At 53.7% G+C, this 22,169-nt stretch overlaps 1 protein-coding gene across 1 annotated transcript; it reads left to right on the forward strand.

Annotated features, from left to right (window-relative positions):
• Positions 1 to 3,281: 3,281 nt before the first annotated feature.
• SYNPO2L (synaptopodin 2 like) lies at positions 3,282 to 20,310 on the forward strand. Its single transcript, XM_029058931.2, has 4 exons — positions 3,282 to 3,470; positions 7,615 to 7,766; positions 10,659 to 11,161; positions 16,131 to 20,310. Exons 1-4 carry the CDS (start codon positions 3,366 to 3,368, stop codon positions 18,509 to 18,511), a joined length of 3,141 nt encoding a protein of 1,046 aa, XP_028914764.1. The 5' UTR covers positions 3,282 to 3,365; the 3' UTR covers positions 18,512 to 20,310.
• The last annotated feature ends 1,859 nt before the right edge of the window (positions 20,311 to 22,169 follow it).

Here is a 22,169-nt window from a genome sequence, read left to right on the forward strand (position 1 = left end):
AGCAGGTCTCGGTAACGGATGGGATGCGTGGGGTGAACGAGAGAGACGAGTCAAGGTTGACACCAAGATTGCGGGCCTGAGAGACGGGAAGGATGGTCGTGCCATCCACGGTGATAGGGAAGTCTGGGAGAGGACCCCATTTCCAACCACCACTTCAGATTTTCTCTCCCCGACTAAAGGGAATGTGCTGATTGAGCTTTGCAGGCTTGAAGAACACTTGAGAAAAAAGGATGAGATAGTTAATCAACCAATTATATTTACTGAGTGCTTACTGTGTGCAGACCACCGCGCTAAACACTTGGAAGAGTACCATGCATTTGGGAGAGTACTGCTTCAGTCAGAAGCAGTTCTTCGTGGCTGCAAAAATCATTTTACTGGCAGCACGGGAGGCTCAGATCCAAATAATAATAACGTTGGTATTTGTTAAGGGCTTACTATGTGCCAAGCACTGTTCTAAGTGCTGGGGTAGATACAAGGTAATCAGATTGTCCCACATAGGGCTCACCATCTTCATCCTCATTTACAGATGAGGTAACTGAGGTGCAGAGAAGTGAAGTGACTTGCCCAAGGTCACACAGCGACAAGTGGCAGAGCCGGGATTAGAACCCATGACCTCTGACTCCCAAGCCCAGGCTCTATCCACTGAGCCACGCTGCTTCTCAAATGCTTCAGGGGTCATATAGCACAGTTCATGCAACTCCTTCTCCCCTATTTCCAAGCCCTTTGCCCTTTCCCCACCAGAAAGGAAGCAGTTGTGCATGCAAGAATATTTATTAGTACTCTGACCATCAGATTTCCGATACCTAATCCACCTTCTCTTCTTCTACTTTGTTCTTTTTCTTCCTCAGCCCACCTGGTACGCATTGTTCCAACCTATTCACCATTTCTCATTTTCGTTTCTCACATTGCTGATCTCTTGTTCGTGCCTTCTCTTCTGTCTGGAACTCCCTCTCCATTCACGGCCGGCAGGCCGCTGCCCTCCCCAATCAATCAATTGTATTTATTGAGCATTTACTGTGTGTAGAGCACCGTACTAAGGGCGTAGGAGAGTATAATACAACAGAGTTGGTTGACATGTTCCCCAAATTAGTTCATTCATTCAATTTTATTTATTGAGTACTTACTGTATGCAGAGCACTACTAAACGCTTAATAATAATAATAATGATGGTTTTTATTAAGCACTTACTATGTGCCAAGCACTGTTCTAAGCGCTGGGGTAGATACGAGGTGATGAGGTTGTCCCACGTGGAGCTCACAATCTTAATCCTCATTTTCCAGATGAGGGAACTGAGGCACAGAGAAGTTAAGTGATTTGGCCAAGGTCACACAGCAGACAAGTGGAGGAGCTGGAATTAGTACCCACAACCTCTGACTCCCAGGCCTGTGCTCTTTAGCGTAGCTCAGTGGAAAGAGCCCGGGCTTGGGAGTCAGAGGGTGTGGGTTCTAATCCCGGGTCTGTTGCTTGCCAGCTGTGTGACTTTGGGCAAGTCCCTTAACTTCTCTGTACCTCAGTTCCCTCATCTGTAAAATGGGGATTAAGACTGTGAGCCCCACGTGGGACAACCTGATCACCTTGTATTCCCCAGTACTTAGGACAGTGCTTTGCACATAGTAAGTGCTTAACAAATACCACCATTTAATTTTTTTTTAAATTTTACTAAACCACGCTGCTACCCAACTTCATATCCCTTCTGAAATCACATCTCTTTCAGGAGATCTTCCTTGATTAATCTCTCAACTACCACTGCCAGTGGTCACTTCAGCACTTCCACATCACCTAAATGCTTGTATGCTCACACTCTCCCGCTTCCCCTGTCATAGCACTTATGGACATATCTTCATACTTTATTTTATTCTCCCTTTTAGTGCCTGTCTCCTCTGCTAGACTGAGGGCAGGGATCATGTTTATCATCATTATCATCATCATTGTCATTACTTTTACTATTGTATTCATTAAGCGCTTACTATGTGTCAAGCACTGATCTGAACTCTGGGGGAGATACAAGTTAATCAGGTCAGACACCGTCTCTGTCCCACATGGAGCTCCCAGTCTAAATAAAAAATAAATAAATAAATGGTGGTATTTGTTAAGTGCTTACTATGTACAAAGCACTGTTCTAAGCACTGGGGGATACAAGGTGATCAGGTTGTTCCACCTCGGGCTCACAGTTTTCATCCCCATTTTACAGATGAGGTAACTGAGGCCCAGAGAAGTGAAGTGACTTGCCCAAAGTCACACAGCTGGCAAGCGGCGGAGCCGGGATTAGAACCCACGACCTCTGACTCCCAACCCTGGGCTCTTTCCGCTGAGCCACGCTGCTTCTGGAGACTGGTATTAGTAATAATAGTATTCATTAAGTGCTTGCCGTGTGCCAAGCACTGTACAAAGGACTGGAAAAGAATACCCGCATAGGAATCAGACATGGTCAAATAGGTTTTGAATCCCCATTTTACAGATGAGGAAACTGAGGCATAGAGAAATTAAGTGATTTACCAAAGGTCACACAGCAGGCAAGTGGTGGCGCTGGGATCAGAACCCATGAACTTCTGACTCCCAGGCCCATGTGCTTTCTACTAGACCAAGTAGCTCCTCTCTTGTATCGTATTACCCCAAGCACTTAGTACAATGCTCTTCACAAGGTAGGTGCTCAAGAAATGTCATCGATTGATTGGCGTCTGTGCCGCAGGTCATGCCCCATGCAATGTAGATGCTTTTCCCATTCTACCAGGTAATGACCACGTTCTGCCACACCCTTCCAGTTGCACTCTGAGGTGGCTCCATCTGCCCATCTCCCTTAGGAGCGGAGTAAAGACGTAGGTGTTGAGAGGCAGTTGCTCTGGCTGCGGGCTTGGGATCCTGTATTCCGTTTCCCTAGACTGGAGGACTACACGGGCGGCAGGGGAGTTGCTATTTCCCCTCACCCCGCCCTGCTTGGGCGGAAGGAGCAGCAGTTGAGGGGCCAGAGGTGCCGGTCGCGGGCCTGAGGACCAAGCGTTAGGCGCCCGAAGCGAGGGACTCCGAAAGGCCAAAGTGGGGACGACACAGGAGAGCGGGGAATTCGGGCTAAAATTATCCTCAGGCCACGGAGCGGCACAGCTGGTAGGGGACTGGGAGAGGGGGGCAGCCAGCTGCTATTTTGAGCTCGGCTCTGATCTGGGCCGGAGGAGATTGACGGGACACGTGTGGCAGGCAGCGTTGGCCGAAGGCAGAGCCTGGGGCCGATTCCACCCGCAAGGGGGTGGGGTGGGGGGAGGAGGAGGGGACCGGGGTCAGCGGGACAGGACGAGACAGGGGCTCCAGCCCCACAGGTTCTTTTTCCAGTGCGGTGTCTGAGCGGCGGGGGGGACAGGTTGAGCTGAGCCATGGGCAATGAGGAGGAGGTGCTGGTCAGCCTGTCCGGGGGGGCCCCCTGGGGCTTCCGGCTACAGGGGGGTGCGGAACAGAAGAGACCCCTGCAGGTGTCCAAGGTAAGGGGGAGGCGGGGGGCCCAGCACTCCAAACCGTAGCCTGGGCCAGGACGGCGGGGGTAGAATGGGGCGAGTGGAGGAGTGGGCGTTCGGACTTGGGTGAGGAAGGGAGAAGGAAGGACAGTGAGAGACTGGGAAGGGAGGGGCCTAAGGAACTCCAGTGGGGAGGAAGAGTCCACTCGTACCTCAAGTTTGAAGGAAGGGGTCGTTGTCCGAGCTTTGGACGGGGACATATGGAGGCCTGGTCAGTGGGGGGGTGGGGAGACCTGCCTCAGCTCCCTGTTCTCCAGAGGGCTGTCTCCAGTGTGGAGGTTATGGTGGGGGTGGGGAGAAGATGGGGGATCGGTTCCAGCGGCCCAGGTTTCGAGTCGGCAAACTCTGAGTCCTCTTCCCTCCTCTCCCTGCCAAGCGCTCGAAGACTCCAAAAGGGGTAGAATGTGCTCTTCTCTGATGGCCCCAAGAGAAGGGGCCGGCCTGGGAATGGATTTGAGGAGAGAAAAGAGTCAGGTCTGGGTTCCTCAGATGGAATTCCGTACCTCTCTGGGCCCTCATGTACTCATCCGGCCCACCCCCCTCCCTCCTACTTGCTCCCTGAGCCCCATGTCCCAGTAGGGTTATGACCGGCGAGAAGGAGTCAGCCTGAGCGGTAACACCCGATCCAGTGGCACTGTAATCGATTCCTCTGCACAGGTTCTCAGGCCTGAAGCCTTGGGACCGAGGCTCATCCATCATTCCCGATGGGAGTATCCAGCCCTAGTGGGGACGGGGCTGTCACTTAGGTGTCTGGCCTGGTTGTGCAGATAGGATGGCTCCACAGACTGAAGAGCTGTTGGCCAGCAGGGAGCCAATTTGTCATTTTGAATGCGAGGGAGTCAGGGGTAATAGGAGGAGGAAGAGGAGGAGTAATAGTATTTAATAAGCACTTACTGCATGCAGAGCACGAGGAAGAGTCGCAAAGGTGGGAATTAGACCCGGACCCCGTCCCTCTAGGGGCTCACAATTTATGACTAGAAGTGGGGGAGTGGACCGGAGCCAGACACATCAATCAATCAATCAATCATATCTATTGAGTGTTTACTGTGTGCAGACCACCATATTAAGTGCTTGGGAGAATACAACATAACAGATTTGGAAGATGTACCCTGACCACAACAAGTTTACAATCTAGAGGGGAAAACTGATATTAAAATAAATTACGGTTATATACATAAATGCTGTGGGGCTGAGGGTGGGATGAATAAAGGGTAGAAATCCAAATGCGGGAGTAATAATAATAATAATGTTGGTACTTGTTAAGCGCTTACTATGTGCAGAGCACTGTTCTAAGCGCTGGGGTAGACACAGGGGAATCAGTTTGTCCCACGTGGGGCTCACAGTCTTAATCCCCATTTTTTACAGATGAGGTAACTGAGGCACAGAGAAGTTAAGTGACTTGCCCACAGTCACACAGTTGACAAGTGGCAGAGCCGGGATTCAAACCCATGACCTCTGACTCCAAAGCCCGTGCTCTTTCCACTGAGTCAAGCTACAATAAAATATTAATACAGCGTAAAACACAAAGACAAATGTACAATAACAATGTACTCAGTACTCTGCACCTACTAAGCGCTCAATAAATTTCATTGATGACAAGCAAAATAAAAACAAAAGTTAATAAATTTTGGGGAGGAGTATTGGAGAGTGGGACTTCAAGGAGGTGAGGTGTAAGGAGTTTTGGCTTTGAGAGAAGAGGTAGAAGCCTCTAACTCAGGCTCAAATAGCCCCCAACTGGCTCCACGGCTTAATGGAGGAAAGAAAAGCTCTCCACTCCATTCTGGAGCCTGATGAGGTAATTAATTAATTAATTCATTCATTCATTCATTCAGTAGTATTTATTGAGCGCTTACTATGTGCAGAGCACTGTACTAAGCGCTTGGAATGGACAAATCAGTAACAGATAGAGACAGTCTCTGCCCTTTGACAGGCTTACAGTCTAATCAGGGGAGACAGACAGACAAGAACAGTGTCAATAAATAGAGTCAAGGGGAAGAACATTTCATTAAAACAATAGCAAATAAATAGAATCAAGGTGACGTACATCTCATTAACAAAATAAATAGGGTAATGAAGATATATACAGTTGAGTGGACAAGTACAGTGCTGAGGGGAGGGGACGGGAGAGGGGAAGGAACAGAGGGAAAAGGGGGAGAAGAGGGTTTAGCTGCGGAGAGGTGAAGGGGGGGGTAGAGGGAGCAGAGGGAAAAGGGGAGCTCAGTCTGGGAAGGCCTCTTGGAGGAGGTGAGGTCCCATGGACTGGGTCCAACCTCATTACCTTGTATCTACCATGTAGTTGCCATTGTTTTTACGAGATGTTCTTCCCCTTGACTCTATTTATTGCCATTGTTCTTGTCTGTCCGTCTCCCCCGATTTTAGACTGTAAGCCTGTCAAAGGGCAGGGACTGTCTCTATCTGTTACTGATTTGTCCATTCCAAGCGCTTAGTACAGTGCTCTGCACATAGTAAGTGCTCAATAAATAAAACTGAATGAATGAATACCCCAGCGCTTAGAACAGCGCCTGGACATAGTAATTGCTTAACAAATACCATTTAAAAAAAAAGGTCACAATCAGTACTGGAGCTCAGGGAAAGAAAGACAGATGGAGAGAAGAGGATAAAAAAGAGAGAAAGGGCAGAGGGGGAGTAGTTTGTGGTATTTAGTTAAGCGCTTACTATGTGCCAAGCGCTGTACTAAATTCCAGAGTAGATACAAGATAATCAGATTGGACTCAGTCCTGTCCCACAAGGAGCTCACAGTCTAAGGGAGGAGGGGGAGGAGGAGGAGGAAAGGAAGCGGGTCCTCATTCTCTCCACCATCTTCTACCACCACCATCAACCATCAAGCAGCAGTGACAGAGCCAACCGAGCCAGGGTTATCGCCCCCGGGGCATCAGAGGCGAGGATGGTGGCCGCAAAGCCTCAGGAGCAGGGTGGTAGTTTTGTAAACACCCCTGGAGTATTTACCTAATCCCCTCAGTGGCTCCCGAGGCAGGATACCCTCTTTGTCCCTGGACAACCGATGGGAGACAAGATAGGCCCCCAGCTCCCAACTGGGCTCAAGGTCCAGATGCAAGACAAGCCTATGATCCCACTCCAGTGCCCAGCGGGGACGAGCAGAAATAATAATAATAATGTTGGTATTTGTTAAGGGCTTACTATGTGCAGAACACTGTTCTAACCCTGAGGTAGATACAGCGTAATCAGGTTGTCACACGTGAGGCTCACAGTTAACCCCCATTTTACAGATGGGGTAACTGAGACACAGAGAAGTTAAGTGACTTGCCCACAGTCACATAGCTGACAAGTAGCAGATCTGGGATTCGAACCCATGACCTCTGACTCCTAAGCCCAGGCTTTTTCCACTGAGCCCCGCTGAACCCTGCCGGGTGCTGAGACTGGACTAAGGGGCGCTGCCCGCTCTTTCACCCTGTGTACACTAGGCCTCTCATCTCCCCTTACACCTCTCAGTCAGTCAGTCAATCCTATTTATCCAGCACTTACTGTGTGCAGAGCTGTACTAAGCCTTGGAAGAGTAGAATATAACAATGAATGAGCACATTCTCTCCCCACAGTGAGCTTACGGTCAAGACAGGGGGACAGACATTTGTATAAATAAATAAATTCCAGATATGGACATAAGTGCTGTGGGCCTGGGAGGGTGGAATGAATGAAAGTAGCATTTCAGGGTGACGCAGAAGGGTGTGGGAGAAGACGAAAGGAGGGTTTAGTCAGGGAAGCCTCTTGGAGGAGATGAGCCTTCAATAAGGTTTTGATGGGAGAAGAGTAATTGTCACCATCTGTCCCTTCCCCCCAATTGTGATTGACCCTTGCAACTTGGATTTGCATTCTATTCACCCTCCCACAGCCCCATGGCAATTATGTAGACACATCGATTATTTATTGATTTATTTGTATTACTGTCTGTCACCTCCTCCTGACTGTAAGCTCTTTGTGAGCAGGGAACATGTGTACCAGCTCTGTTACACTGTACTCTCCCAAGCGCTTAGTACGGTGCCCTGCACACAGTAAGTGCTCAATACGAGGGATTGATTTGATTGATTGACTGACTGTGACTGCTCTGACTGAACTGTGCCCTCCGACCCCTCAGATCCGGAGGCGGAGCCAAGCCGGCAGATCTGGGCTACGAGAACAGGACCAGTTGCTCTCCATCAATGGGACGACCTGTGCTGACCTCTCCCATGCCAGTGCTATGAGTCTCATCGATGCCTCTGGCACCAGCTTGCTCCTCATGGTTAAAAGGTAGAGATGCTCTCTGGCCCACACCCCTCCCCGGCCATGCCCCCACTACAGGCCCTTTCCCTTTCCTTAAAACCCAGCCTCTCTCTCCCCATCCATTTTCGGTTTCATGCAGCTAGCCTATTAACATCTGCCTCCCCCTCTAGACAGTAAGCTCCTTGTGGGCAGGAAACGTGTCTTCTAATTCTGTTGTATTCTTCCAAGCGCTTAGTACAGTACTCTGTACATTGTAAGTGATCAGTAAATACCATTGATTGATTGACTGATAGCAACTTGAGCCTATGCGTGATGTTGTGCTAGATCCCTGGCCAAGGCAAACCAGAGAAGCAGCATGGCATAGTAGGTAGAACACGGCCTGGGAGTCGGAAGGTCATGGGTTCTCGTCCCGGCTCCACCACTTGTCTGCTGTGTGGCCTTGGGCAAGTCACTTCGCTTCTCTGTGCCTCCATTTCCTCATCCGTAAAATGGGGAGTGAGACTATGAGCCCATGCGGGACAGGGACTGTGTCCAACTGGATTTGCTTATATCCACTGCAGTGCTTAGTACAGTGCCTGGCACGTAGTAAGCACTTAACAAATCCGATCATTATTATTACCCACAAAATCTGGTCTCCCAATTTAGGGTTGGATTCGGTTAGGGAGAGATTGACACCTAGTAGTGGAATGCGGCTAGGTAAGTGCAGTGATTTCATGCGTGTCCAGTGAGTGGTCTTCATGACTACTGGAACAACAAACCCCGATATGTGCAGCAGCACCACCCAACAATCACTCGGGCAGTGGCATTTATTGAGGTCTTACTCCATGCAGAGCACACTACTAAGCACTTGGGAGAACACACCACTGGCGTGGCCTAGGCCTCCTGGTCTTGGCTGGATTTGGGTTAGGAAGCAGCATGGCGTAGCAGATAGAGCACAGGCCTGGGAGTCAGAAGGTTGTGGGTCCGCCACTTCTCTGCTCTGTGACCTTGGGGAAGTTCATTCATTCATTCATTCATTCAATAGTATTTATTGAGCGCCTACTATGTGCAGAGCACTGTACTAAGCGCTTGGAATGTACAAATCGGTAACAGAGACAGTCCCTGCCCTTTGACGGGCTTACGGTCTAATTGGGAGAGACGGACAGACAAGAACAATAGCAATAAATAGAATCAAGGGGATGAACATCTCATTAAAACAATTGCAAATAAATAGAATCAAGGCGATGTACATTTCATTAACAAAATAAATAGGGTAATGAAAATATATACAGTTGAGCAGATGAATGCAGTGCTTAGGGGATGGGAAGGGAGAGGGGAAGGAGCAGAGGGAAATGGGGAGAAAAGAGGGTTTAGTTGAGGAGAAATGAAGGGTCGGGGGATGGTAGAGGGAGTAGAGGGAGAAAGGGAGCTCAGTCTGGGAAGGCCTCTTGGAGGAGGTGAGCTGTAAATAGGGTTTTGAAGAGGGAAAGAGAATTAGTTTGGTGGAGGTGAGGAGGGTGGGCGTTCCAGGACCGCGGGAGGGCGTGGCCCGGGGGTCGATGGCGGCATAGGCGAGACCGAGGGACGGTGAGGAGGTGGGCGGCGGAGGAGCGGAGCGTGTGGGGTGGGCGGTAGAAAGAGAGAAGGGAGGGGAGGTAGGAAGGGGCAAGGTGATGGAGAGCCTCGAAGCCTAGAGTGAGAAGATTTTGTTTTGCACGGAGGTTGATAGGCAACCACTGGAGGTTTTTAAGAAGGGGAGTGACAGGCCCAGAGCGTTTCTGCAGGAAGATGAGCCGGGCAGCGGAGTGAAGAATAGACTGGAGCGAGGAGAGAGAGGAGGAAGGAAAATCAGAGAGCAGGCTGACACAGTAATCTAGCCGGGATATAACGAGAGCCCGTAGCAGTAAGGTAGCCTTTTGGGTGGAGAGGAAAGAGCGGATCTTGGCTATATTATAAAGGTGAGACCAGCAGGTTTTGGTGACAGATCGGATGTGTGGGGTGAACGAGAGAGCCGAGTCAAAGATGACACTGAGGCTGCGGCCCTGAGAGACGGGAAGGGTGGTCGTACCGTCCACGGTGATAGGGAAGTCAGGGAGAGGACAGGGCTTGGGAGGGAAGATGAGGAGCTCAGTCTTGCTCATGTTGAGTTTTAGGTGGCGAGCAGACATCCAGGTAGAGACGTCTTGGAGGCGGGAGGAGATACGAGCCTGAAGGGAGGTGGAGAGGACAGGGGCAGAGATGTAGATCTGTGTGTCCTCTGCATAGAGATGATAGTTGAAGCCGTGAGAGCGGAGGAGTGCACCAAGGGAGTGAGTGTAGATGGAAAACAGAAGAGGGCCAAGAACTGAGCCTTGGGGAACCCCAACAGTTAGAGGATGGGAGGGGGAGGAGGAGCCTGTGAAGGAGACCGAGAATGACCGGCCAGAGAGATAAGAGGAGAAGTCACCTCACTACTCTGGGCCTCAGTTACCTTACCTGTAAAATGGGGATTAAGAATTTGGGACCCATCTGGGACTGTGCCAACCTGATTAACCTGTAAGTACCACGGTGCAAATAGTAAGCGTTTAACAAAAACCATTATTATTATTATTATAAATCTGGGTCCTGAGTCAGGTGCAGAGTGTTGCGAAGTGTGTGGGTGTGGATGCCCATATATATGTAATGGTTGGAAGGATTGATGTCTTGCCTAACTGGGTGATGGATGTCTGTGATGTGCACACACGCGCATGTATGTGTGAGAATGGGAATATGTCTGTTGTTGCATCGTAGTGTCCCAAGCACTTGGAACAGTGCTTCGCGCTCATTAAGTGCTCCATAAATGCGACTGAATGAACGCACGTGTTCTGTCTCCACCCCAGAGGCTTCCTCTCCAGGCCCTCCGCCTTTCTCGGTTTGTCTCCCTAAACCCTCCCCCCTTCCCCATTTCCCCATCCCTTGCAGGTTTGGGGGCGTGGATCCTGTGCGCTCACCGTCCCCAGGGGAGCTGCGTGTGCTATCTCCCCAGTCTCCCCTGAGCCCCGAGCCCCCCGGGGCCCCAGCCGACCGGCAACCGCAGCCGAGCAGCCTGCAGTCCCCGCCGAGCAGCGAGGCCTACTACGGGGAGACGGACAGCGACGCCGACGGGCCTCGGACGCAAGAGAAGACCCGCCGGTCTCGTCGCCGTGGTGACCCCCGGCCCGCCCCGCTGGACGAGATCTCCTCGTGGGACAGCCCTGCGGAGCCCACCCCAACCACCCCTACCTCCCCCACACCAGGGGAAGGCCGGGGGAGCTCCCCGGGCTGGGACAGGGCAGGATCCGTGCAGCCCCTTCCGTCCGAGGCCTCGCTGCTGCCCCAGGGCTCCCCTCGTCCTGGAGCCCTTCTCATCCCCATGGTGGGGCCGGTGCCCTACCCTCTGGACGAAGAACTGACCACCAGCTACGCTCAGAAGGCCAAAGAAGCTAGTGAGTTCCTGCCCAGTCTCAAACCCTGCCGGATCCCAGTTAGGCCCAACCAGAGCGACAAAGACAGAATGGCAAGGGTGGCGACTGTGACCTCGCTGGTCATGCCACAGCCTCAGGAGCCCCAAAGAGAAACCGAGGGGGGCGAGCCCACTTAGGGAGGGGTGGGCTGCGGGCCCCTGTGATCATTAGCACCCTCCACCTTCAGTGCTGAGGTTGCCTTGGTTGGGCGGCGGTAATCAAGGAAAATATTGCATGAGGAGAGAGGCGGTGAGCACGGGCCTGGGAGTCAGAAGGACTTGGGTTCTGATCCCGGCTCTGCCACTTGTCAGCTGTGTGACCTGGGGCAAGTCACTTCACTTCTCTGGACCTCAGTTACCTCATCTGCAAAATGGGGATTAAGACTGTGAGCTCCATCTATCTACCCCAGCCCTTAGTACAGTCCCTGGTACATAGTAAGCAGCTTAACAAACACCATAAAAAAAAAGAAGAGGCGGAGAGAAAGGAAACTGTTTTCAAGGAGGGAGTGGATCCAAGACACCTTTGACCAACAGTCTTCTTCCCAGGGCTGAGCACGCCACAATGAAAAACAGTGCAGGAGGCAGGGCTAGTGACAGAAATCTCAAAACTCAGGCTTTGCCACGGGGACCAAAGCCTGCCCATTTTTTGTTATGGTATTTGTTAAGCACTTAGTTTGTGCTAGGCACCATACTGAGTGCTGGGGAAGATACAAGCTAATCAGGTAGGATCCAGTTCCCATCCCATACGGGGCCCACAGTCTTTTAATTCCCATTTTGCAGATGAGGTAACTGAAGCCCAGAAAAGTTAAGTAACCTGCCCAAGGCCACACAGCTGACATATGGCAGAGTCAGGATTAGAAGCCAGGTCCTCTGACCCCCAGTGCTCTTTCCACTAGGCACTGCTGCTTCTCTGGCCCATCTCATCCAAAGGGCTGCCTGACCCAATCTTTGAACCCACTCTCCCTTGGACTCAGACCCCGATGCCAAGGCCTGCCCCAACCCAGACCCTGAACCCCAGACCCTGCTATAATTTAGACCTCATTCTTCCTTCTCCGATCCTCCAATAATGGGTCTGGCATACCCCAGCTCCCATTCCTTCCCAGGCACTTGATCCCAAATCCTTCTCCAGTCAAGAGTTGGATCCCAGATCCCAGTCCACTCCAGACTCCGCAATCTCACACCACCAAATTTGGCTCCCAGTACTATTCCAAATCCAAGAGTGGACCTCCAATTCTAGACCTAATTGAGAATCTGTTTCCTAGTTCCTACAATCCTGGGTGTTCCCATGAGATCCCTCTGAGCTCTGGGCTTCAAGTTTTGTCTTTCAGCCCCTTTCTGTGGGGAGGGGTCCTGAGGAGGGAGTGGGGCGGGGACCATTCTCAGGACCTTCCTCCTACCATGGCTGGGTTATTTTTTCCCACTTGAATCACTGTGGTAGGAAGGCCCAGCTGCTTCTGCCCAGCCATGATGGGGGATGGGGGGCGGGGGGTGGGGGGTGTCAGGGTGTATTTGCAGGAGCACAGTCAGGGCACGGTAAGTGACTGAGAGAGACGTCAGGGCGTATTTGCAGGCGAACAGAGTCAAGACTGGTAGGGGGCGTGGGGGGACATGTCAACTATTTGCAGGTACAGTGTTGTGCGGCCTATCAGGTCTGTGTTGGGAAGGGATCGTGGGAGGGCAGGAGGGAGGCTTATGCTCCAGGGAAGCTGTGATGTTGGGTTTTGACTGCCTTCAGGAGGGGTCTGGGCTGTGCTTTTTATTGGGGTCTCTAGGTGAGAGAAGAAGACTTAGGGAGAGAAGAAGTGAGGGATGTGGGGGAGGGTACTCAGTGCTCCTTATCTGCAGAAGGAATGTAGAACAGGGCTGAGGGGGGCTCTGCTTATCTGAGGCAGGATTCTATTTATGGTTCCTGCTGTGGAGCCAAAACGGAGAGTAGCCCTTCCCACCCAGCTCTTTCCCAAGGGCTTCCCTGCCACTCTGGCTGCGTCAGTGGGGACCCTGGGCAGGAAGGCTGTGGCGGGGAAGAGAAGGCCTAGCTCTCTAACTCCTCCTTGTCTGGTCTCCAGGGCCTTAGCCTCCCCTTCCATTGTCTTCCTGGCTCCTCTGCCCTCCATCTCTACCCGATTCCCAAGTTTCCCCAACCCCAGCCAGCCCCAAGTTCAGGCTTACCTTGTTTCAAGTCCTCCATAATGATTCCAAGATTCGGTGACCATTGAGCCACATGGCCCCTCCGGAAAGGAGGTTGTGAGGTGCTCTGATGGAGGAAAAGACTAGAGTCCCCAGAGAGGCACCAAAAATCCAAGAGAGAGAGAAACTCCGACCCGGTAGAGAGGATAGAAGGGCTACTTATTGGCATGTTTTGGTTTGTCAATGGGGCTTCTGGCAGCATTATCATTCCACCATAAACTAGAGGTCATTCAACAGCAGAAGTTAGGATTCTAGCAGCACTCTCCACATCCCCAAATCCTGGGACAGCTGTGAAATATTCTGGGCTCATTCCAGGGGAAATGATGCCCTGGACAGGGGGATGGGATTCTGCTTCCTTCCCATCCTTTCCCCTCCCCTCCGGTCCCAAGAATCCAGAAGAGACCCTTGGACACCCCCAGACCCCTTTACCAAGAGGTCTGAGGAACTGAATGGGGGGACTGAGCCTCTTTGGCCTCTCTCTGAACCATTAGAACCCTCAAGGAGAGATCAAGAACCAGAATTTAGCCCAGAATATACTTCCTCTCTTCAGGGCAACTGTGGACCTGACCCGGGCCACTGGGTGAATTCCAGGCTACCCTGAAGCTGCCCCGATCCTGGCTTAGCAGCCCTCGGACCGGCCAGCCCATAAAGATAAATCTGTGTTTAAAAAAAAGCAAACAAAAAAACCGGGGAACTCTGGTCAGTCTTAGCACTTGGTCTTAGCACTTTCGACTTGGCTTTTTGGTGAAAAATCTCAGAGACATCACTGAGCGTTAGTCCGTTTCCCCGACTTTGCCACACCCTCCACCTCATGTGGAGTTATGGTGTTCGGCCTGGAGGTATTTTTGGTTCTGCAGACCTCATGTTGCAGGCTCGAAAGACTCATTGTCTTCTCTAGCAAGAGGGGTGGGGAGGTGGGGACAGGTGCCTGCGTCCATCAAGTCCGGCGGTGGGCTGGGCGGGAGGGGGAGACCGAGCCAGAAATAGCGTGGTGAGCTCACAGCTGCTGGCAGTGGGGGCCGGAGACAAAGGGCGACTTTAAAAGGCGCGGGGGTGGTCGGGGGGCTGGTCCTGCTCCAGGAGCCTCTGCCCTTCGTTCCACTCGGCATGGAAAGCTGTGAGCCTCATGGCCACGGTGGCTGGGACAAAGTTCCAGGCCCAGCCCCCAGCTCTGAGCGCCCTGACCAGCCCTATGCAGGTACCGCCCCTCTCCATAGCTCCGGAGTCTCCGGAGGGCAGGGAGAACCTCGCGGGGAGTCTTCAGGACCGGACCGTCTGAGGCTTCCTCTTCTCTTGGGGCTCAGGTGACAAGCCAATTATGTGGCTGTGTCCTGGGAGTCGTGTGTGGTTACGTGTGTCTCTGTGTGTATATGTGTGTGGTGCACCTTCGTTTGCCAGCATGTTTATGAGCAACGGGCGGAAAACACGCACCTGAGTGACAGAGCCCGGGTGAAGATGCAGTGTGAGTTTGAGAAAACGTGGAAGTGTGTACATATGAATGAGAACGGGAGTGAATCAATGTAGGAGAACTCGTGTAAGCTCGTGTGGGGAAGCGTGTGAGCGCCTGTGAACGTAAATTTACTGTGTGCTGTGTATAGTGTGGGGTTGGTAATGAAAGCAGATGAAGGCTGGGGGCCGGGGGAGAGGCTGGCGGGGGGTTCCTGGGGTCACCCGGCACACAGTGGAGCGGGCACCTCTCAGATGACTCTTGGACTCCGCCTCCTCTTCTCCCCCCACGTGGTACCTGGGGGCACAGTCACTGCCAGGAGCTCTCCTGGCATAGGGGTCCTGAGCGCTAGCCCGTGGCAGCTCTCTGACCAGACCAGGCCATGACGGCAGCTCTGGCCTCAGAAGGAGCCCGGTCTCCTCAGCTCGGTTCACATCCTTGAGATGTCCTTGGTGTCCCGCTCCCTACTTGGGGAGTCTAAGAGTCATAGCTGTGAGTAGCACTGAGGAGGGGGTATTGGGGCAAGAGGTTGTTGACCTGATGTGTGTGTGTGTGTGTGTGCACACGTGTGCAAGCAGTTGGTCCAGGATTATTGCTGCCCTGTCAGCATAGGACTCTCCACAGCGAGCACTCTGGGATGGGAAGTAGTACTTGGGTGAGGAGGTGAGGGGGTGGAGGTAAGCGGGAAGGAGGTTTTCTGAGGGCAAATACTGCCCTGGGGGCATTTTATAGATATTTCTGACTCAGGTGATGGTTGAAGGCTCAGTGGACAGCCAGGTCTCCACAGCCTTGCGTAACCTAACTTGCTGTCGGGAGAGGTGCCGGGTTTCCAGCCACACTTTCGGGGCTGGGTGGAAGGAGAGGGAGCCTCGGTTTTATCTGCCTCTCTGCTTTTGGGAGAACTCTGGAATGGGGGGGACCCAGGGACAGGAGTAGTGACCTGGAGGGGGGGGATGTGGAGGTGGGGGTGGGAGTGGGCAGCGAAGGGGTAGCATGCGGCCAGCTAGGTCTGTCCTTCTTTACAGTTGTCCTTGGTTTCACCTTTCACTGTCTCCCTCTCCCCACTTGACGCCCCTCATCTCTGCTTATCCTGCCTCTGGTGGTCCCCGCGTGGATGGAGCAGGTTGAATGTGAACTGTGGGGCCAAAAGCCCCGGGGTCCGGCAGAGCCCTAGAGCGGAAGAGGGACAAGAACTGTTGGAAGGAGGCCTTGAGAGACTCGGGGGCGGTCTGGTGTGGATGAGGGTTAGGGTCGCGGCCCGCGGGTTGGGGTGGTCTCGGGACCGCTGACGCCTCTTCCCCGATCTCCACGCCCTCAGAGCTGCAGCGTGCAGAGAGCGTTCAGGAGAAGAACGTGAAGGAGGCCAAGACCAAGTGCCGAACCATCGCTTCGCTGCTGACCGACGCACCCAACCCCCACTCCAAGGGGGTGCTTATGTTTAAAAAGCGGCGACAGCGGGCCAAGAAGTACACCCTGGTCAGCTTCGGGGCCGGGGCCGGGGTCGGAGCCGGGGCCGGACCGGGAGCTGCAGAAGAGGAGGAGGAGGACGGCATCCCGCCCACCAGTGAGTCCGAGCTAGACGAGGAAGCCTTCTCGGACGCCCGCAGCATGACCAACCAGTCAGACTGGGACAGCGCTTATCTGGACATGGCGCCTCCCCGCCCGGAGTCAGCAGGGGGGCAGAGCGGGGGCAGGGTCCTGAGCGAGGCCTCGGGCCGGGGGGCACAACTGTTTGAGCAGCAGAGGCAGCGGGTCAGCTGGGGCTCCCGGGAGCAGCTCTCCACCCACGCCCAGCCCGAGAACGTCCCTCCGGGCCCTCCGGCTCTGTTGAACGGGCAGAGCCCTCCACCTCCACGTGCTCAGAGCACCCCCCCTGGAGCGACTCTGCTGCCCCCGGGCCCTTCGCCCGCCCTGGGTCCGGTCCCCGGGCCCAGCCCCCTGCCTCCGGGAGGCGTGGCCTCCGCTTCGACCTCTGGCCTCTTCAACCGATCCGCCAGGCCTTTCTCCCTCGGAGACCCGGGCCAGCGTCCGGTCACCTCCTCCGTCATCTTCCGGCCCCTAGGCCCCAAGAAAATCGTCGAGAGCCCCAGCCCGGCCCCACCCCCGTTCTTGACTCCTTCCCCCCCGAGACCCAGCTCTGCTCCAACCCCTTTCTCGCCCACCTCAACTGGAGGCCCTAATCCGGCCCCAACCTCACTCGCAACCCCTTCTCCCGGAGGGACCGGCCCCTCTGCACCGTTCACCTCTGTGGGGGCCGCACGTCCTACTCCCGGCCCTGTACTGGCCACCACCTCGCTCTACATCCCTGCCCCCGGGCGGCCCCTCACCCCGCTGGGGGCCGGGCAGGCTCCCGAGCCCAGGTCATCACCCAGCACAGCCTCCACGGCCATGACCTCCACAGCCTCCATCTTCCTGTCTGCACCCTCCCGGCCTGGAGGCCCCCCCCAACTTCCCGCGGTCACGCCGACCCCCCAACGGGCCCCTGACTCTATCCCGACCCCCACCCTCCAGCGCTCAGGGGTCCCCGAGGCCCCGAGCCCCCGGGAGCAGCGTATTGCCATCCCAGCGGCTCGCACCGGGATCCTGCAGGAAGCCCGGAGGCGGGGGGCCAGAAAGCAGATGTTCCGCTCCGGCGGCGAGGAGAAGAAGAACTCGCCGAACCCGGAGTTGCTGTCGCTGGTGCAGAACCTGGATGAGAAGCCCCGGGCGGATCCGGCCGGGGCCGGGAGCAGGGCCGGGAACGGACCCGGGGCCGGGAGCAGGGCTGGGAGCGGGGCTGGGGGTGCCGAGTCCGGCCCCGAGGAAGACTTCCTGAGTCTGGGTGCCGAGGCGTGCAACTTCATGCAGTCCCCGGGGGGATGTGGGCTCAAGACCCCACCTCCCGTGGCCCCCAAGCCCTCTCCCCAACGCCCCCCAGACCGCCTGGTAAACGGTGCCGTGGCCCCGGCCACCGCTTCTGAAGGGCCCCGACTCCAGGGGAGGGGCGGGGACCTGTTTGCCAGGCGTCAGAGCCGGATGGACAGGTACGTGGTGGAGGCCGCACCCGGTCCCGGGGCCCGGCCCCGGAGTCCCTCCCCAACCCCCTCTCTGCCCTCTTCCTGGAAATATTCACCCAACATCCGAGCCCCGCCCCCGATCGCCTACAACCCCCTCCACTCGCCCTTCTTCCCCCTGGCCGCCCGCCCCCGGCCCAGCAAGGCTGAGACCAAGGGGCCCAAAGCAGCTACCGCCAAGCCGGGGATCAAGGCCATCGATTTCATGCGGCACCAGCCCTACCAGCTTAAGGCTGCCATGTTCTGCTTCGACGAGGCTCCTCTATCCAGTCCTCCCCCTGGTCCCGGGGAGGCCCCCGCCTCCCAGGGGCCACCCAAGACAACCCGGGCCTGTGAGATCCGCCGCTTCTCCACCCCGGCCCCCCAGCCCACCGCCGAGCCTCTGGTCCCTACTGTCCTGGCACCCCGGGCTGCCACCACACTGGATGAGCCCGTGTGGAGGGCCGAGATGCTCCCGGAAAATCTCAGGAGCCCCTCGGCTCTCGGCCCATCTTCTCCCCCCGAGTTCCCTCGGCCCCCCGACCTGGGCCGTGGAACCTCCCCAAGCCCCTCGACCTCTGGATTCCAGGTGGCCCGGCCCCGGTTCTCGGCTGCCAGAACAGGGTTGCATGCCAACGTGTGGAGACCTGGGGCTGGGCATCAGTGAGCCGGGCACAGCCCCTCAGGGCTCCTGGAACCAGCTTTGCCACCCGAGCACCCCCCAGACTCAAGAAACTGAATTGCTACTTTGTTCCCTCCCTCCCTCTCTCTTCCCACCCTCTCTGCCTTTCCTCCTCTCTCTAGCGGTCTCCCTCTCAGTTTTAATTACAGTGAGCTGTTTGAGCCTAACTGTAAACCCAGAAGGAGCTCCTGAGATAGTTCGCTTTGGGAAAGCGGAGTTGGGAAGAGAGGTTCACAGGCAGACCGCAGACCAACTACTGCGTTGTCCTTGAAAGGGTCTCTGCCCCTTTTTTGAGTCACTTCCTACTCGCTCTGTGTCCACCGAGACACGTCTGCCTGCCACACGGTCTCAGGCTCATTTTCTGATGCGATGACACTCTCAGATTGTCTGGTGACTTCTCCATCTAATCTTCTCTTTGTTCCAGTGACCTCCCTCCAACCGGCTCCCTCGTTCACCATATTCTGGTCTTGTCCATAGCTCGGGGTAGCCGGATGAGAGCTGAGAGAGAGAGGGAAAAGGAGAGGGCTTCAGAGGGAATCCATTTTAGAGGGAAAGGAAGTTTGTAGATGTTGGAGTGAGGCTCAGAGGGCTAGAAGTTACTTGAGGCACTGAATGCGTACTCTGCAGGGGTTGAGCGTTCTGTGCTCCCCAGGACAAGGGAATAGGGAGGGAGAGCTCCTCGGGAGAGCAAAAAGAGGGGAGAGTGGGTATCTCTGATCTGGAAAGGTTTCATAAGGGGATGATACTTGGGAGAGTAGGAAGTGGGAAAAGGGAAAGTAAATTCTTATACAGCAGTGACCCAGTTCCCAGTCACTGCGGGACTGAGCCAGTGTATTTATTGAAGCTAATAGTTTTGAGAATGATTATAAGGTATCACCCAAACCTCTCCTTAGGGGAAACCCTGAGCCCAGGAGGCAAGAGAAGCCAGAGGGAAGAACATAAGCCGAGCTCGGGTTGGGAAGGAGAGGATGAAGAGGGGGATATATGGGTGTCGGCAAAGCCTAGATTGGCTTTGGCAGTGAGAGGGGAATTGGCAGAAACTGTGGAGAGTGAGAAGGGTATTAATGGAGCCTGGTGTGTGGGGAAGGGGGACGTGTATTGGTTGAGCCTCACTGGCTTTAGGGAAGAGAGGGATTGTCAGCAGGATCTATGGGAGGGGAGCCAAATGATGACAGAATGGAGGATGGCCGCGGATGCCTAGGGGTGTCGGCCCAGCTTGGCGGGCGATGGAGAAGGCAGCTTTCAGAGTCTGTACATTCTGTGGATGTATCTAAACTTGCCCCATCTATCCTTCTCAAGTGTAGAAAGTCTGCTGGCGTCCATTTCCAGGCAGCCACAGGCAGCACGGGCAGAGAGCACCAAAAGCAGTGTTCCCCCATGTCTCCTTATCTCTAGACAGCACTGGGAGCGAGGAGACCCAGGCTTTTCTGGCATAGTTCCCAACAGTTAGGCAGATGGAGCAGCAGAAATGGAGTTCTCCGGTCAAGCTCACTAGGTCTGTGCATAACAAATCCTAGCCCCTTTGTGCAGGGCGGGGCGCCAGAAGGGAGCAGGGACAGAAAATCAAACCAAACCCTTCTCCCCTAGCAAGTCTCGCTCAGATTTCCCTCCAGTCCACAGCCCCCTGGCTTCTGCCTCAGCAGAATAACTGTCACAGGAGCCTCCCAGCCCCATCTACAGAACTGAGTTTGCGGCTTGACGTATGGAAATCATGTTCGTTTCTTTGGTTTAAAGACACCTCGTTGTGGTAAATGCACAAGAATAAACTTGTGTCCTGCACCTTCCTCACTGACTTTTCTTCTGCTTTAATTTTCCGCCTCCACAACCCTCAAGAAGAAAACTGGTTCAGGATCCTGTCGGCCCCCAGGATTCCTGGTCTTTCGGAATCAGCACCGTTGCCAGGGCCAGAATGGGAAGAGAGAAATTCCAAATCCCAGACCCATGCTGCCCCTTCCATCTGAGGACCTCCTTCTCTGCTCTCAAACTTGGACCTGACTCTCTTGGGCAGAAGTCGAAGGATTCAATACCAAGAAAGGGAGAGGAAGGGAGGCCAGAGTTTTAAGTGAAATCAAATACTCTTTCCACCTCCTAATAAAGACCTCAAAATGCTAAGGAGAATTTTTGAGAAGCCCCGGGCCTAGAGACGCTAACAGTGAATCTCTGAACAATTCAGTTCCTACCTCCCCACCCTTCAAATACCTCTAATAGTTGCCCATCCACATCCACATCAAACAGAAACTCCTTACCGTCTACTTTAAGGCACTCATTCAGCTTTCGCTCTCACTGATCTCTTAATACAACCCAACCTGCCCACTTTAAACCCCTAACTCCAACCTTGCTCTCATCTATCTCGACGACGACTTCTAGACCACATCCTCTTTCTGGCCTGGAGCTTCCTCCTTCTTCATAGCCTAGGAACCCCTGCTCTCCCTACCTTCAAAGTCCTCGTGAAAGCACTTCTCCTCCAAAAGGCCTTCCCTGACTAAGCCCTCATTTTCTCTACCCGCCCTCCATTCTGCATCAACTATGCATTTGGCTATGTAATCCTTAAGTGCTTTGATACACAGTACTTATGTACATAGAGAAGCAGCGTGGCTTAGTGGAAAGAGCCTAGGCTTGGGAGTCAGATGTCATGGGTTCTAATCCCGGCTCCGCCACTTGTCTGCTGTGTGACCTCGGGCAAGTCACTTAACTTCTCTGTGCCTCAGTTACCTCATCTGCAAAAATGGAGATTAAAAATGTGAGCCCCACATGGGACAATCTGATTATCCTGTATCTACCCCGGGGCTTAGAACAGTGCTCTGCACATAGTAAGCACTTAACAAATACCATAATTATCATTATTATATCAATCAATCATATTTATTGAACCCTTACTGTGTGCAGAGCACTATACCGAGCACTTAGAAAAATACAATATAACAGAGCTGATGGGCCCATTTCCTGCCCACAAGAATTTCACAGTCTAGAGGGGAGACAGACATTAAAATAAATGATGGATATGTACATAAATGCAGAAGGGCTGAGTGTGGGGTGAATAAAGAGTACAATCCAAGGGAAAGGGTGACACAGAGGGAGAAGGAATAGAGGGAATGAGGGCTTAGACGGGGAAGGAATCTTGGAGGAGATGTGATTTTAATAAGGCTTTGAAGGAGAATTGAGTGATAGTCTGTTGGATACGAAGGGGAAGGGAGTTCCAGGTCAGAGGCAGGATCTGGGCAAGGGGTTGGCGATGAGGTACAGAGAGTAGTTCGGTTTTAGAGGAGCCAAGTGACAGTGTTGTGTTGTGGTAGAAAATCTAACAAGGTAAGAGAAGGAGGGAATAAGGAGATTAAGTACTTCAGAGCCAATGGAAAGGAGTTTCTGTTTGATGCTCAGGTGGATGAGCAACAACAGGTTCTCGAGGAATGGTTTCCCGTGGAATATAGCTACTATTTCCCCTATCTCTAATTTATTTTCGTGTCTGCCTCACCTTGTAAAATGTAAGCTTCTTGAGGGCGGGGATCATGTCTATAGACTTTACTTCATTATACTTTTCCCAAGTGCTTAGGACAGTGCTCTGCACACAGTTAAACCCTCAATAAACACCAGCGATGAGGATGATTAATTAAGCCACCACAAGGTGGCAAGTTTGGACAGTGGA

The sequence above is a fragment of the Ornithorhynchus anatinus genome, chromosome 3, assembly GCF_004115215.2.
Source record: "Ornithorhynchus anatinus isolate Pmale09 chromosome 3, mOrnAna1.pri.v4, whole genome shotgun sequence".
Lineage (NCBI taxonomy): Eukaryota > Metazoa > Chordata > Mammalia > Monotremata > Ornithorhynchidae > Ornithorhynchus > Ornithorhynchus anatinus.

Bases quoted from the DNA above. Each gene is read 5' to 3' on its own strand.
- SYNPO2L (XM_029058931.2), top strand. From the start codon at position 3,366: ATGGGCAATGAGGAGGAGGTGCTGGTCAGCCTGTCCGGGGGGGCCCCC. The intron at 3,471-7,614 runs GTAAGGGGGAGG...CCGACCCCTCAG, and splicing joins GACCCCTGCAGGTGTCCAAG to ATCCGGAGGCGGAGCCAAGC. The intron at 11,162-16,130 runs GTGAGTTCCTGC...CCACGCCCTCAG, and splicing joins TCAGAAGGCCAAAGAAGCTA to AGCTGCAGCGTGCAGAGAGC.